General features: G+C 39.7%; 1 protein-coding gene across 1 annotated transcript in view; it reads left to right on the plus strand.

The window, feature by feature from the left end:
• Positions 1-4,898, plus strand: part of CPED1 (cadherin like and PC-esterase domain containing 1) — a 153,846-nt gene extending 148,948 nt beyond the window's left edge. Inside the window, exon 23 of the mRNA XM_033011526.2 lies at positions 1,785-4,898. Within this exon, the coding sequence (XP_032867417.2) occupies positions 1,785-2,012 (228 nt within the window). The 3' untranslated portion in view covers positions 2,013-4,898. The remainder of the gene's footprint in view (positions 1-1,784) is intronic.
• Positions 4,899-15,812: the final 10,914 nt, after the last annotated feature.

Consider the following 15,812-nt stretch of genomic DNA (forward strand, 5'->3'; position numbering starts at 1 on the left):
AGGGATCTGGACTCACAAAGGGATTATATCACTCTGGGACAAAAAATCTTGCATAACTCTGGGACTTTCTGCCCAAACATACTTCTAGTTCTATTCGCACATGTAAACCTGATTTTTTAATTATCTTATTGGTCACAACTGTTTGGGGAGAAGTAGATTGACCAGAAGTTATAAAGACCTTTAGGGAACCTATTTTTTTTATTCAGATTTATTTCCTAATTTAGTGGAAATGAAATCATGATCACAACATAAAAAGTAGAAACCTAGGGAGTTTGGGATCTTAATCAGTGGCTGACTGCTGGATGAACATTAGATTGCATTCCTGGGAGATTATACCTAACAGGATTGTGGTTTGGGTGACTGGTTCAAGGTGGCGTCGTTTTGAAATAGTCGTAAGATCTAAGGTACTAATTTAGAAAAATGAACCTGTAGTAATTGCATGAAAACAAATAGCAGCCCTTGTCTTAGCTGTATCAAATTGATCAGAGGATATATTAATTTTCTACATGGATAATTCCTGGTCTTTTTTTAGTTCAGCCAGCTCCCTCATAGCCTCTCTGCCCAGTCTTTCAAGCCTTTGCACATGTTATTGCTTCACTCACGTTTAATTTAGTATGAGTTGTTTAATTTATTACGAGCTTCACTACATCTGAACATCGTTTCTGATTGTTTAGTGACAGCAAAAATACATTACATTTTTAAAAAGCTATTTATTTATGCTTCTGCATAAATATATGCATTAATAAATGAAGTCTACTTTTTCAAGTGTCTGCTGCGATTGATAAAGCAGGAAAATTGATGTGCATTGGGGCTATCGAGTCATCATATATTTACTCCTTTAAAAATAAGCTAACCACTTGGCCCATTTTCTTTCTCTGGATTTGCCAAATCCTAGGTCAGGGTCCTCCGTCCTGCACCTGTGCAAGGTTCTGAAGTTTCATCCCTCTTGAAGTTGCTTCATTATTCATCAGTGACTGTGTGTTCACTAAGACAAGACCTTCAGCATCTCACAGGAGACCGCTGCCCCGCCTCCCAATTTATTTGGTTCCTGACAATCACTCCTCTCTCATTAGTCCCATGGGTATTTGCTTATTTCAGACAAATTGAGCAAAATAACCCCAGAGCTCTATACATATTTGGGGGGCCAAGGTGGAGCATTCTCCTGCACTAAGTTACTGAACCATTTTGTGGTTATGTTAGTGTCGTGCCCTGGGGAAAGAGATGTTAAATTACACCGTAACTCCCTTCTTGGAGAAACATGACACATGAGTGTTTTCATCTCAACATGGAGCTGGGCCAGGTTTGCATCAAGACCTGAGAGTGAGACATTCTCACAGGGCTCACAGCTGAGACACAGCATATGTTCCTCAAGTGCTTGGGATCAGAGCAGGATTTAACCTTCCTGCAAGTCAGGGCTGTCCTGAGTTTAGCTTTTCCCATGGTAAATATACTGACAAGCTGTTAATGAATTTTGTTGTTCAGATAAATTGTTCCTGATGAAGAGAACAGAGTCTAATATACAAAGGCATTACAGAATCAACCAACTGAATATAATGGGCCTATACATTTAGATTTCAAGGCTTAAGTGAATAAGATCTTGCACTTTAATTAGGATGAGCATAACAAATTGGCCCACTAAAATACTGCTTGTGAGCAACTTGCAGCTGAAGGCAAGAGTATCAGGACCTGCTTTGTGGAGAACTGTCTCAGCATTTCTGTACACACAGCTGTGTATTCTTCTAGGTGCAGGCAGAAAGCACTCACATATGTCACTTATTTTGCAGGTGGTGAAATCCAATCCCTCTGAAGAAAATCCACACATAACAATGACGTTATCAAGGCACTATACACTGGGGAAGTATTTTGGCAGTCAAAGAAAGCCATCACAACTGCAGGACTATGCAACAAATTCTCAGTCTCCGTATCATGTCCGAGGTCCAATAAATCAAGTTTATTCTGAAATCCTTCTCAGCAGGCTCTGTGCAAGTAAGAGGGAGCTTGTCAGCACATAGCCTCTCTTGGATATAGCGCTGGGACTACAGATGTGCCACTACCTGAGTGACAATTGAAGGACCATGGTGTATTCATGACATGCTTCCTTGATTGGCTGCACACACACCAACAGAGTTTGGGACATGTGACATTTTTCCTAAAACTTGATGAAATCAAGATATGCCCTGGCAACTCTGCAGTGGCAAAATGGAAGACGGAGAACTGTAAAGGACAGAAGAGGGGAAGTTACTTGAACTGTTGCCAAAGGCTAGAACAGCTGTAGCTCAAGCAACTGTGTATTAATGATAGTAAAGAGAGAGAAATATATACACTTGAATGGTTTGGAAAGGACTGCTTTAGCTCTTCAGCACTATCTAGTTTTCTATTTATAGAGACACTGTATTATTTGAATGTATTTAGAAACTGGCTACATTCCATTTGAAAGAGTTATTTTATGTGGATGAGTTCCCCTTCAATATTAAACCTTTTCTATTTAAACATTTGGTTTATACAATTTGAAAAAGTCTATTAGCATTTTACTGATGATGCCAAGTTTTGAACTTTAGTGTTTTTAGTAAAAACACATCCCTTCTTTCTATCTTAGATGGAACAGATGTCTACTCTATTTTTTTGCATGTTCTAGAGCTAATATAGAGATAGATTACTTAGACTTTAGACTAATTGTAACTCTCTCAATGTAGCATGTAAATATAGTAAATATGTTAACATAACCTTATTTATGGTCCCAGTTTAGGAGCGTGGCCATATGCAGGAAGACTGCTTACATATGTGCTTCAGTGTCTACCTTGCCCTGTAAGCCAAGCAAGTATTCTCCCTGCATGGAAGTGCCATTTCTTTTATGTTTTTGAATAAAATATTTGCCAATGTGTGAAGCCAGTACCACAAGCAGAAGGAAAAATCCCATTTCCTAGAACACATAAGAACTTTGGGATCTGCTTTTTAATCTGTCAGAAGAAGTGTGTGACGTGGTGGGAGGAGAATATCCTGCCCGCATCTAAAGCCTGGCAGGTACCAGACCTTCTCTGAACGCTAGCTTCCTGCTGTAGCCCGACTACATGGCTGATGTTTGCAGAGCTGCTCTGGGTGAAACCCCAGGCAGAGGCTTTACCACCACAGGGTGGAACAGCCTTCTGAGCCCCTGCCACAGCATTAGCAGCACACTCATTGACAGTTGTGGTGCCCTGATGGGACACCAAGCATGGTCCAGGCTTAGCAGCTGGGTGAGGGGATTAATGGCACCCCATAAAACTGTTCTCCCTACAAATTATCCAGTTATGGATTTTTCTGAATCCAGTCATGGAGCAGGCAATCAAGACACCACTCTTTTCCACCATGCACTAGCGAAGGGAGTCAGAACCAGGTAAGTACAAGTCTAACAAAGGATCTGCTGAGCTCCATGGCGTACTTCCCTCTTCACAATGTTATATATAATCTTCCACTAGTTTCTACTACCTTTGGGAAGGGAAGTCACAAGCAATATCAGGGTATAAACAAATAAGCACACAGAGAGGCTGTCCTATATAAAAGTAGAGCTAGAAATTTATGACACCACATTTAGGATTTGCCAGAGATCCTTAAACTCAACACAGTCTGTATACCCAGCTAAAGTTTTGTGAATTCTTGCTCCTTCCGATAAGATGTGTAGATATATGATGGGAAATTGTCATGCAATATGGAGTTTGGCTTCCCTATATGATAAGACAATCCTCAAAAAGAGGATCTGGCATATCTAATTTAGAGGACCTTCCACTATATTGACAAAGCTCCTAATTTAGACAATGATGTTACATTTAGTGAGACAGTGTGATTATCTCTATTTCTGTATAATATGCTGCTTCTGTGCTCACAGTAAATGTCCCTGTATTTCTATGCAAGGTTTTCCCCAGCATGGAGCTTTACATGAAAGGCGGGTCAGGAGCTGTGCATAAATACTGAAAATGTCAGAGTTTGGTTTTAAGCAATATGATTATCTAAGGAATATAGTTGTATGCAAATGATATAATATATACTCTTGGGTCTGGAACTCCAGGGCTGCACAACCTTAAAGCTTAAGGATATAATATCATGTCATTAGTATTAGTAGAATCAAAATGCAGCCAGCTGTCTTTGGTATTAAGATGATCCATGATAGGTGTGTTACAGTTCTGCTTCTGTTAAGATATTTTTTGTAGCTCATTTAAATCCACATGCTGTTAATGTTATCGTTCTGTACACAAATGTTTTTAAGGCATGAACTGGGTTTTTATGTTTGTTTTTTCTTTTTTTTTAATCAAAGCCTATTGCTCAAGCATCAGCTATAATGATGAAAAGGAAAGAGCTGACTGTTATACTCTAGCTGATATCAGTGAATGTGCAATTCATCACTTCTTGTTTCACCACAAAATGGTTTACATGTGCTGTGCACCCAGATGTCTTAATGTTTTCAAAATCTAAATATTTTTTCAAATGTATCAATTGAAATTTTCGTCTGCGTTTTCTATTTTTTACATGTCTCTGTACATATGTATGTCTGTACAAAGTCATTGGTACAATTCGCAAATTGATCTTTATTTGAGTCCTTTGATAATTTTTTTCCAACACTACATATGATCCATGTAATCTTAGGAATAAACAAAGGGAATGCAGACTGAAAAAGGTACCAAGGTACATTTTTCATTATTTAACTTTAAAATGTATCTAGCATCTCTAGGTATGTGAAAGAAGATTGACATGGAAACATCGCTTACTCATACACATTAAAATTTATGGATTAAGACAATAAAAGAATTGCCATGTTTGATTTTCAGTGAAAACACATGTGTTGCTATCAATGGTTTACTCTAGAATTATCGCATCTGCTGTAATATTTTGCCTGAATAATCATTAAAGTTTTCCTACTGTATTAAGAATGATTCATAATGTAGGAATTTTTCCCTCATATATTCACCTTAGTTCCATTACTTACCATTTAAATAGCAAAGGACCTAATTGTCAAGGTGAGTTCCACAGACATGAATGGCCCTGGAATTGGTGGTAGGAACAAGTACACTGGAAAGTGTTTTTTTCCTGCTCACCATCTGCCTAGCAGAACATGGAGTTTAGGGTGGAATGAGGGTATACTCTAAGCTACAGCTAGAGATAATGGAACTGTGCTGCAAAAAAATAAATACTCTGACATACAGAGCAGTAATCTCAACTAGTATTGCTTCCCTTTAAACTTTAGCTGGAGCTGCAGTATGATGTACCAGTGTCCAATGAATTGTAACTCCTTGTTTCTATAACTCCATAGATGTTGTTTGAGTTTAATCACTGTAGCATAGATGGCCACCATGATCAAGTCCATCTCAGTAGGTATCTTTGGAATAACTGGCTACAATAAAAAAGATATCATTATTTGTACGGAAATGCCTTTACAGGTCGGCTCTGTCATCAGAGATGTTATATTTCAAATATAGCAAGGCACTGAAAGAATGGACTGCAAATACCTGGTATTCGTTTGAAAATGTTAATCTTTAGAATAATCTCTTTCACACCGCTAAATATAAGGCCTTTATTTTTCTCTTCTGTGACATATTAAAGGGACATCAAAGTCAATTTATTTGCTTAGTGGGTGGGGTAGCGGGGCATCCAATTACCTCAAGGTTGAAATAACCACTAATAATTATGCTTATGTTGCTATGCTGAGCCAAAGAGAATGCTTTGAAGATGCAGATATGTGTGATATTAAGTTGACTGCAGTCCAGGGATCTTTCAGATTACTTTTTTAGAGTAAAGCAATTTTTTAGAGGTGCAGTGAGCTATTTGGCATAGAGTCAAACTGCTAAACAAACCTCTGTAGGCTCACATGAAAAATACAGTTTTACCTTTTTGTTTGCCTGCTAGCCTTGCAGCTGGCTTGTTTTACCTCACTGTTATGACTATCTGTACCTGCTCTATTCCACATCAGCCTTTCTTTCAAATGACCTGAGAAATTTCTGTTTCATTGTAGAAACAACTTTTGAAAATCTGAAATATGATTGTTGCAAATTCAGGCTGAATCTTCAAAATGTCAAGGTTATTATCTTAATGTTTTTGTTGATTCCAACAGCAAAAGATCTACTGAGTGCAGCAGGGTTAGAGCAAGCCTCTTCTCTAGGGCAGTGATTTTCTCTGATGAATTAAAACACATGTATTGTGGTAAGTATTTAGTGTGCACTAGCTCTTGACAGAGCTTGGCTTTGCCAAGCCAAATTCTATCTTTCAAACTCCACTGGCATCTTTACCTGTGTAAATCTTCAAAACACCAGAACAATCAGTGTATAATGTAGGCATACCTATGCATTGGTGCAGTATTTGCTGGTACCTTCACACTATCCATTGAATGGAAAAGCCCTGACTACACAGTAAAACGTTATGCATTTTAGTTTTACTCACCTGTGGTTTGGTGGTACTAAAAGTCATGTTAAATGTGTCAGCCTAGGCCAGTATCTAGAGCCAAGTGTCTTAGAAAACTACTCTGATCATTCACTTGAATGGGCAAGATGGGCTCGTAGGGTCACGACAGGGGCTCCTGCAGCACCACTTTCTATTGCAATGAATTTCTCCCTTTTCAAGGTTCATTCATCTGGCTGCTTGGCCAGCTCCTCTGCAGCCCTTCTTGCAATCCCTCAAACACTTTCAACAGCTGTGTCAAGGTACACCATGTTAAGTAGCCCTGAACTGAAGATAAAGCGTATGTTTAAATGAAATTTGAACTGAGGTCTTTGTGAAACACAGCACCTACTCAGCATTTCCTTGATTTCTTCTAGAACTGAACTACTCTAATGAGGAGCAGAATTCAGTCCCTTTCTACTGAATCTCAGATAGCGGGGTCTTTTCTCAAATTTTGACAATTTTTTTTCCCACTGCTTGCTTGCATGAGACAAAGGGAGGGATCTTCTCTGCATGATCTCATCTAACGTAGTGAGATGAGCTGTGTTTGCCCATAGTTACTGTGGTAGGCGTTTCCCTCATATACCTCATTATGGGGACAAAATTCACATGGCAAATGGTGTTTCCAATATTGTGATTTTTTTTTAATCTGTCTTGAGCAGTGATGGATAATGTGGTTAAAACAGCCAGTGCCTGTCTCAGTGTCTACCAGTGCCTCCTGCCTCGGTGCTCTCAGGATGTTAGGCAGATTCTGGATGAAGGCAAGACTCCAGTACTAAAATCCTTGAGTGAGGAATCAAAATGTCTCAGACATCTTTTGATTAAGTCAGGGCAGTTATGCAGAGCTCACTACAAATCAAGCAGGTGAAATTAAAGTTGTCAGGAGCCCTTTAAAGTCAGTAAATTCTGTGGGTTGTTGCCAGGGTTTGAAGACCAGATCTGTATTTGGCAGAGTTTTTCACTTGCTGTGTTCTGAGAATGACTTTTATCTTTTCTTTTGCACTTGTCATTATCAACTTCCATATTTCCGTTATGATTCTCTGGAATTAAGGAGCTTAAAGTAATATTTCTGCTCTGCCTGATCACTGTACAGCCTCCCCAGATGGCAGTCAAATTGCCTTATAGATCAGAGAAGTTTTATTATTTCTTCAGGGTTTTTTCCTTTACTTCCACATGACATCTCCAACGATTCTGTATATTAACTGTTAATCATCAATGGTTTTAGTCACAATAACTGTAATGCCTCCAATGTATTCAGAGAAACCTGCTGATCCCTATTTATCCTAATAGGATAGAAAACACTAGAAACCTTGAAAACCTGACCTCGCAAGTCATTAGGCAATGCAGCACTCAGCATGATCTGAAGCCACAACTGGCTTCCTTTAAAACAGAGAATCAGTCACATCTTCATATATAATAATGTGATGTTGTCTCCTACTAAAGTTTTTATTGGAGTGGCTGTAATTTTAACATGAATTGTGTGGACTGATAGGTGGGATTCTTTTCATCTCAGGGCCTTTGTTGAGCTCTCTTTATAGCAAATGTTATCTATTAGCTACTGTAAAAACCTCTTTCAACATCCTTTGTGCACTGTCTCCTGTCCAGATTTTGTAAAATACAAGGAGATTTACTGCTGATGGTAAAAGGTTAAAATATAACAGGTCTTATTGCTCCACCCATTACTGATCCTTAAATTCCACATTGCGTCATTTCTGTGCAATAACAAGGAGTCAGGGTCTAATAACCCCATAATGCTGGCTGTCTGCATGGCTCCTCAGTCTCTAGAACAGTTCAGCGCTGAAGCCCTGATGGAACTATCAAAACAGCACACCTTCAGCTATGAAATACATACAGCAGAGCCTGCAGACATACTTAAAACATGCCTGTTGGGTCAAGTTCAGCCTGGAAGTCAAGGATGATAGCTTCTGGACTATCTATTTTCAGGCACCAGGACCTGGATTCCGCCTTAACACTACGTATTTAACTGAGGCTTTTCATGATGACTGTTGTTGCACTAGGCTTCTTTGTACTCAACACGGAAAGGCCAAGTTTTGAAATATACTGTAGAGGTGCCTTATTCTGCAGTATCGCTTACTGTATAGGGAACCTATTTCTCTCAGTAGTCAGTAAGTAACTCTCAGAATCATCTGATTAGTGCCTAAAGTTCTGAGAGATGAATGTCACCTCAACAGAGGAGTGGCTATGGGATTCATTGTGCAGGTAGAAGTTGTTTGCACATCCTCACTCTGCTCATTTAGACCAGGAACTTGACCACAAGCCCACCACCACCACCAGGACAAGCTCCCCAGCATGGCCTAGGGTGTTACATTCTCAACATCTGTCCCTGGAGCTGCTTGATTCTTTAACAGTGCATTGGATCAGAGGGAAACCACACCTACAGGTAACCTGGTGAGCAGAACATTTGATGGTAGTATGGGATATGCCGGTTCAACATCCTTCATTTGGAAAAATGAAGAACAAATCTCTGTCTACTGACTTACAAGGGGGCTAGGTGAATGTCTCTCTTTCCGTAAGAACAGCCAAGATGACAGACACTTAACTCCAGAAAATAATAGAGATACTTTTTCAGGTTTAGAAGCCAGATCAGAGATAGGTGTCTGGTTGGTATTTGATAGGTCAAGCTTCTAGCACTTATGCTTGTACTAGAAGAGCATGGTGAGCCTAAAAAGTTTAGGGGCTGCTGACTTTGCTGTGCAGTAACAGCATCTAGTAGGTGTTTCAAAAACTGAGCCAAACACCTTGGTCACATAGACCATTTTGGGTCTTTGAAGAATTTACTGCTCTGAGCATCTCTCCACTTCTCACATGCACAAACACACCCCTGACGTTACTGCCCTGTTACTTAGTGGTTTATAGCTGTTCATGTAATTGGTCTCTAACTTGCTCCATTTAAAACAATACAGGCTAAAAGAGATCTCTGTGAATTAAAGTGTGTAAACTAACCTGGGCAATTTCAGATGATTTAGGTTGGGCAGCTGTTAGATGGCAGCTGTGCCAGTGAGTGAATGGTAGCAACCCTGAAGACATAGAGGGGAAAGGCAAATAGTAAACTGGAGGCAGAATGGAGCTGAAAATCTCTCCACAAGTTATCTGTGAACAGAAACAACATCCTTCCCCAATGAAGTCCTGAGGATGGACTTGTCTTGCCACTCCTGGTGTTTGAACACCTGTCTTTGGGGGAATATCTTTAAATTAGTATGAATAAATACCTGCTACAAATGCAAGTCTGTCAATGAGACAAAAAGGGTCAAAATCTGGAACTTCTAAATGTTTGATAACTATATCTAACTGTGCCTAGGGAATCCCGAGGGACTATAATGAGTCTATAAAACAAATTAACACCTGCTCCTCACACTTTTGTTAATTAAAATTCAGTAGAGATGTAAGTCATTTTAATGAGTGATCTATCACTCCCCAGGAGCCATTATGGAGTGGAGGCTGTCTTGACAACACCGCAATTACCACACTTTGTATCGGGCTTACTGTCATCAGTGCTGCTCCAGTCTGGGCAGTTGAGTTTTTTTCCTAGTGTCTGGGGGATGGAATATCAACTATTTAGTGATTATTTGTCCCTCCAGTTCACAGTTGTTTCTAGTTCATACTGACATCCTCCAGAAGATCTGTGTTTTTTTTCTGTGGGAAGGTCAATTCAGGTGCACTGACCAGACTGTAAGGTATCAACACTCAAATAACAGAACAATCATTGCAACACTATGGAGTATGGTTCTGCAGCTACTGGGAGAAAATCAGCACAGTACCCAAGCCAATCTTTCGTAAAGTGACTGAGGACTGTATGCCAGCTGAGTACAGCACTTGCACATCTAGCAAGACTTTTCTTGTCCTGAAGAGGTACTCCCTGCCATGGGCTTGCTTCAGTTTCTTTCATTTGGGAACATAAGACCTAGTTTTGCGCTATCCACCATAACCAGGGCTCTGCTTCCCTTCGGGGCTTGGGAAGTTGGGATAATCCTGCCCCTTTCCATCAATCTGGCCACACATTTTCTAGGATGCTTGTAAGTGAAAACACCACACTGAGTATTTGTTGCTTGGTTCAAGGTTGTCATTGCCTCTGGTGTGAAAAGGCTTTCTATATATAGTGTAGAAGATCTGGGTAAGAAAATCTGATGAGAGAAAAGTCCTTCCACACATTTAATGTTTTGACAGTAATTCAGCCACAGACAAGTTGCTGAAGTGAAAAGTATGGCTAATGTCCAAGTGGCAGCACACTTCAATATAAAATGAAAGAAAAATCAAGACTTGATTTACAAGGGCTCTGGTAAAAATGGTATGGTGCAACACTGGTAGATTTTTCCCTATTTGTGTCTTAAAATCTTTCTATGAGTAATATTGAGGGACCTAGCCTTATTTTTTTTTTTTAATTTTGCAGGTTTTCTCTCACTACACAACAATATCGATGGCAGTGCAAGCTATGTTTAATTAACAGAAATCTAAGGTCCAATCCTGGTTTGTTCATGCATGTTATCTTACTACTTATGAAAGAAAAGATACGCAACAGAAGTGCTCGATATCTTTCCAGGTTAGTATTCACAGATTTAGAAACAATTACTATGAAAACATCTCAGTAAATGTCCTGTCACTGCCACATATTCAACTGCTATTAAAGGACCTGCTTCCCGGATCCTTAAATATTTTATGGTCATCTAATCAAGAATGTACATAATGCTCTTTGGTATTAATGTCTTGCACATAGTTCTAGTATGTGGACCAGCTACCTGGGTCTGTTTTCCTCATGTCTATACTCCTTCCTCCAACTGCTCACATCTTTATTTTAAAAGATCCCCAAAAGGGCTTCCAGATGGCCAGAAAATTACAAACCTCTGAAGCCCAAAGTTCTTCAGATTTGCTCATACTTTACTTTGATCCACACACTATTCTATGAATATGACTGCATGCAAGCAATTCATGGGATCTCCTGGCTCATCTTGATGAGTCCTGCAAACAACTAATCTCCTTTCTATTACAAAAACATTCCCAGCCTTTTCCTTTTCCTGCTTTTTATTGAATATTCCTTTGTAGAATCTCTCAGCATTTCTTTTCCACTTCCATTGTTTTGCCTTACTTCTCATGGGGTTCCATGCATCCCATCATCCCCTCCTCCTGTCCATGAACTGTTGATCAAGCTCATTTTTCCAGTCTTCACACACCACCTTAGCCTTCTGTCTGACGTTCAGTTCTCAACTAGTGAAGCTGTGGTCTCCATCAGCTTTGTTTTGGTGGACAAGTGTTAAAGGCTTTGTGAGCAAGCTGGTGTGCCCCCATGCTGTAGCCACTTTCATAGGGATTAGAGACTACCTTGCTGTCAAACAGAAGGGGCAAGTTGCACAGTTTGTTTCCACAGAAGGTCAGAGGGAGCTGTGCAGCTGACTTACGATGACCTTGTCCTGGGTTGAGTGAGTGGTGGGGTTTTTTTGGTGGCAGGGGAGGAACCTCCACATCTCAACAAGCCTCTGGACTCAGCTTGTCTCTCCTGAGATAAGACTCCTTGTGTTTATAACTGGGGTTCACTGCATGACTAAAATGTGTTAGAAGCAGAAGTTATGAGAAGATAGAAATCAAAGTAAGGTGGGAATGTATTTCAGTTTTCCATGTTCTCTTACAAGAACCATCTCTTCCTTTGTCTGCCTTGTTTTGTTCTCCAGCAAACAAATTCCATCAAATCTCTGTTTTCACAGAAATGTGTCCTATCTACCCTTTTATCTTCCAAATCCCATGTTTTTACAGGTGAAATTAAATGGTGCATTTACACTGCTATGTCCTCCTTTTTAGTTAGTCCTAGTATAGTGACAGTGTGCTTTCAGGAAGGAAAGTTTTGTGTTGTTGAGGTGAAGACCTCTGATTTAAATAGGTGAAATTGTATCCCTGTAACATAGCAGATTCAGGATTTTAGTGAGTAAATTGCACCAACTCTCACACTCACACATGTGTAAGTGGTCTCAGGAGTCTTATTGTAAAGCAGTCTACCTTGTAACACATCACCTCAGCATATAGCTTTAAGTGTCTTTACACTTACTTCTATAAAAAAGTCGTTTCCATAGCTCCTGGCCACTTTCTGAAACTCACAGATTCTGCAGCTAGGGAGTCGTTTTACATCTGATTTAAAAAAAAAAAAAAAAAAAAAAAAAAAAAACAACAAAAAAAAACCACAAACAAACAAACAAAAAAAAAAAACACCAAAAACAAAAACAAACCAGTTTGCTTGTTTTTGTAAGGCAGATAAATTTAAAGTTAATATACAGCCCCTCTATAGCCACAAATAATATGATGAAACTTTGTCCTCCCAATATTGCTGCAGGGATATGATCCAGTAGATACTTACTGTTAAGTTTATAAGACATAAATATAGTCTGATATAGTTTGATTCAACAGACATTTATTTTTCTGCTTTATTTATACTACACAGATAGTGTCATTTATTCTTTTAAAGTAGTCACAGATATAAAATAGAGACCATATGGAATATTTGCAAGCTCTGGGGTTTTCATAACCAGATCTGGGAATATGTTCCTCTGTTTTGAAAACATAAGATTCACTTAACATTTTGTATTTAGTCTTCCCTTATAATTATGCTGAGGCTTTGTCATTGCAAAATGCTCAGAGAGGGACTTTTTACAAGGGCATATAGTGACAGGACAAGGGATAATGGCTTTAAACTGAAAGAGGGTAGGTTTAGATCAGATATTAGGAAGAAATTCTTTCCTGTGAGGTTGGTGAAACACTGGCACAGATTGACCAGAGAAGCTGTGGCTGCCCCCTCCCTGGAAGGGTTCAAGGCCAGGCTGGACGGGGCTTTGAGCAACCTGGTCTGGTGGGAGGTGTCCCTGCCCATGGCAGGGGGTTGGAACTAGTTTATCTTTAAGGTCGCTTCCAACACAATCCATTCTATGAATCTATGATTTCCAGTTTCCGTAACAGTACAAGTCATCTTTATTGGTAAAGATAAGTGAAAATTATTTACTCTCTGTCCTTCAAATTCAGTTTATATTTTTGTTTTGTCTTTGTCAGTATATTTTTACATCTCAATTTCTACATTTACCAGAAGGAGAACATTAATAGAGACATTATTGTTGGCATTGCTAATGATATCATTTTCAATCTCAAATGTAAAAATAAAACTAATACATCAGTGCTTCAAAACCATGATAATAGAAAATGTGATAGCTGCAATAAACCAAAATATATCTTTCATATATTTTTACACTTGAATCACACACTCAAGCTTCCTCTACATTCAGGAAAGTTTTTAATCACGTATCCATTAAGTTGCACTTCAAAACACAAGCCAATTATCACCAAGCCAGTCTGCAAATCTTTCCTATTGAATCACCTATATATTGGTCAGCATGCTATAATATCCTGAGGGTTAGACAGATAAGAAGTGAACAGAGATACTGGATTTGCATGCTAACCACGTCAACTTTCTGATAATAAAAATAGAAAGCCCTTATCGCTTTCCTTGCCTTCGCTCCAACAGGTATGAAAGAAGTGTAACAAGCCTTGGAAAAAACAAGATGAGGTGAAGATAGCAATAGTAATTTCCAGAAAACAGGCTCATTTTCCCTTCTTTTTTTGGTGTTGGACCAAGCCTGTTGTATATCATTGTGATGTTTGCCCATGAATGAATGGGCTCTCTTGGGACTCTTGCAGATTACACACCCCAGGGTGCGTCTGAAGAGGGTGTATGTTCCATTAAAACACAGATAATGGGGTGGCTGACACTGGAAAGTAGTTATGAGTAATCATATATAGTTTGCACTCAAATTTCATTCTCCAAACATTATTTCCTAACCACTTCTGTAGAAATAATAATCATACACATTAAAAAAATCAGCAACAGTAATGAAGGACCTGTTAGGCTCTCATACATGGAAGTACCAAGCACAGCTGGGGCAGAGTGATGAGACTGAGTAAATTCTACTGCAACTGCTGAGGATGCTTAGGAAATAAAATAGATTAATAGTTACAAAAATAAGACATTAAAGGATTTGATGGTCTTGCCTGTTGTCCTTCACTATCTAAAGGGCAGGAAAATTCCTAATCACAAAATAATTGAATTTTCTGAGCAATAACGAGGGTCGAAAGCATTTGCCATGGGCTTATTGAAACTATATAAGTATGCCTAATTTCTAGACAGAAGAAGTCATTAACTTGGTGTTGAGGCTGTAAACAAATTGTTCATTCAAGAGGGAAACTTAATACTGCATGCACTATTCAAAACAGATATCTATGGCACCACAGCACGTAATTTTACATCTGTGTTTGTGACCTCCTTTATGCTTCATCTGGGGAATCTTTCACATGCTGCAGGAACTGCAACTGGCAAGAGATCCCAGCCCTCTGGGCAGCAGCCCTGTCTCTGCAGGACAGGGGGAGGAAAGGCAGAAGGAGTGACAAATTGCTTGGACAGAATCCTCCTGTAAGGGTCGGGATTGGCCACCGCACTTTGAAGGGGCTGAGACTCTTCCTTCAGAGCTGCTGGTGTTTATGGAGTCCTGGCATCGCCCAGACCCTCCAGGGCAACATCGGACCATGTACGGCCCGCTTGCCTCTCCCGGCAAAGACTGACTGGCTGTACTAGCTCCTGAACGGGGCTGGGGTGGAGGGTGCCTTGCCCTACTCTCTGGGACGATCCCCAAGGCATGTTTACTACTGCCCATGCTGTGCTAAGGGGTGCTCCACTCCGCTCGCGTGAGTAAGGGAAGCTTTAGATGATCAAGCTCCACACTGACCCCATTTTTACTGGTGATCACTGGAGATTTTGAGAGCTGTTGAACCGCTCAAACATCTTGAAAGACAAGTGTCAGAGTAAGTTTTCAAGTAAGTAACTATTAGAACAATAAGAAACTACCTGTGAGAAGGGCATAAAGGCACAAAAAAACACCCCTAAACAACCTAAACTCTACCCTTTCATCCCCACCAGCCTTAACTGTTGCGTGATTTCAATCTATGCCATTACAAGGTTGTTGAGGTGTCAAACCCCATCTACTTTGATGACTGGCCAGTTTAGCAGGGAGTTCAATTAGTTGGGGACAGCCTAAACCCTGTAGACTTTGGCATCTTGCCTGCGTCTACACACATTTTAAACCTCAACCACCCTGCCTTATGCAACAGTGGATAAATATCACAGCTGCAGGGCTGTAACAAGGGTAAGATTTCCAAAGCTGAATGACTCTCTGTGACAACAGTGCTAAAAGGTTTAAGTGGGTTCAAATACTCCAGTGCCAGGCCCAGCCAAAAAAAAAAAAAAAAAAACCAACATGTTAGAAAGAGAGAAAGAGGGGATCACTAAGGACAGGAAATGAGTGAGAAGGTGGCCCAGGAAACAGGTAACATGTAATACTGATTTAGCAAGGTTTTGTAAGATTCAGGGA

This window comes from Tyto alba, unplaced genomic scaffold (assembly GCF_018691265.1).
Source record: "Tyto alba isolate M040663 unplaced genomic scaffold, T.alba_DEE_v4.0 Super-Scaffold_2, whole genome shotgun sequence".
NCBI classification, from domain to species: Eukaryota; Metazoa; Chordata; class Aves; order Strigiformes; family Tytonidae; genus Tyto; species Tyto alba.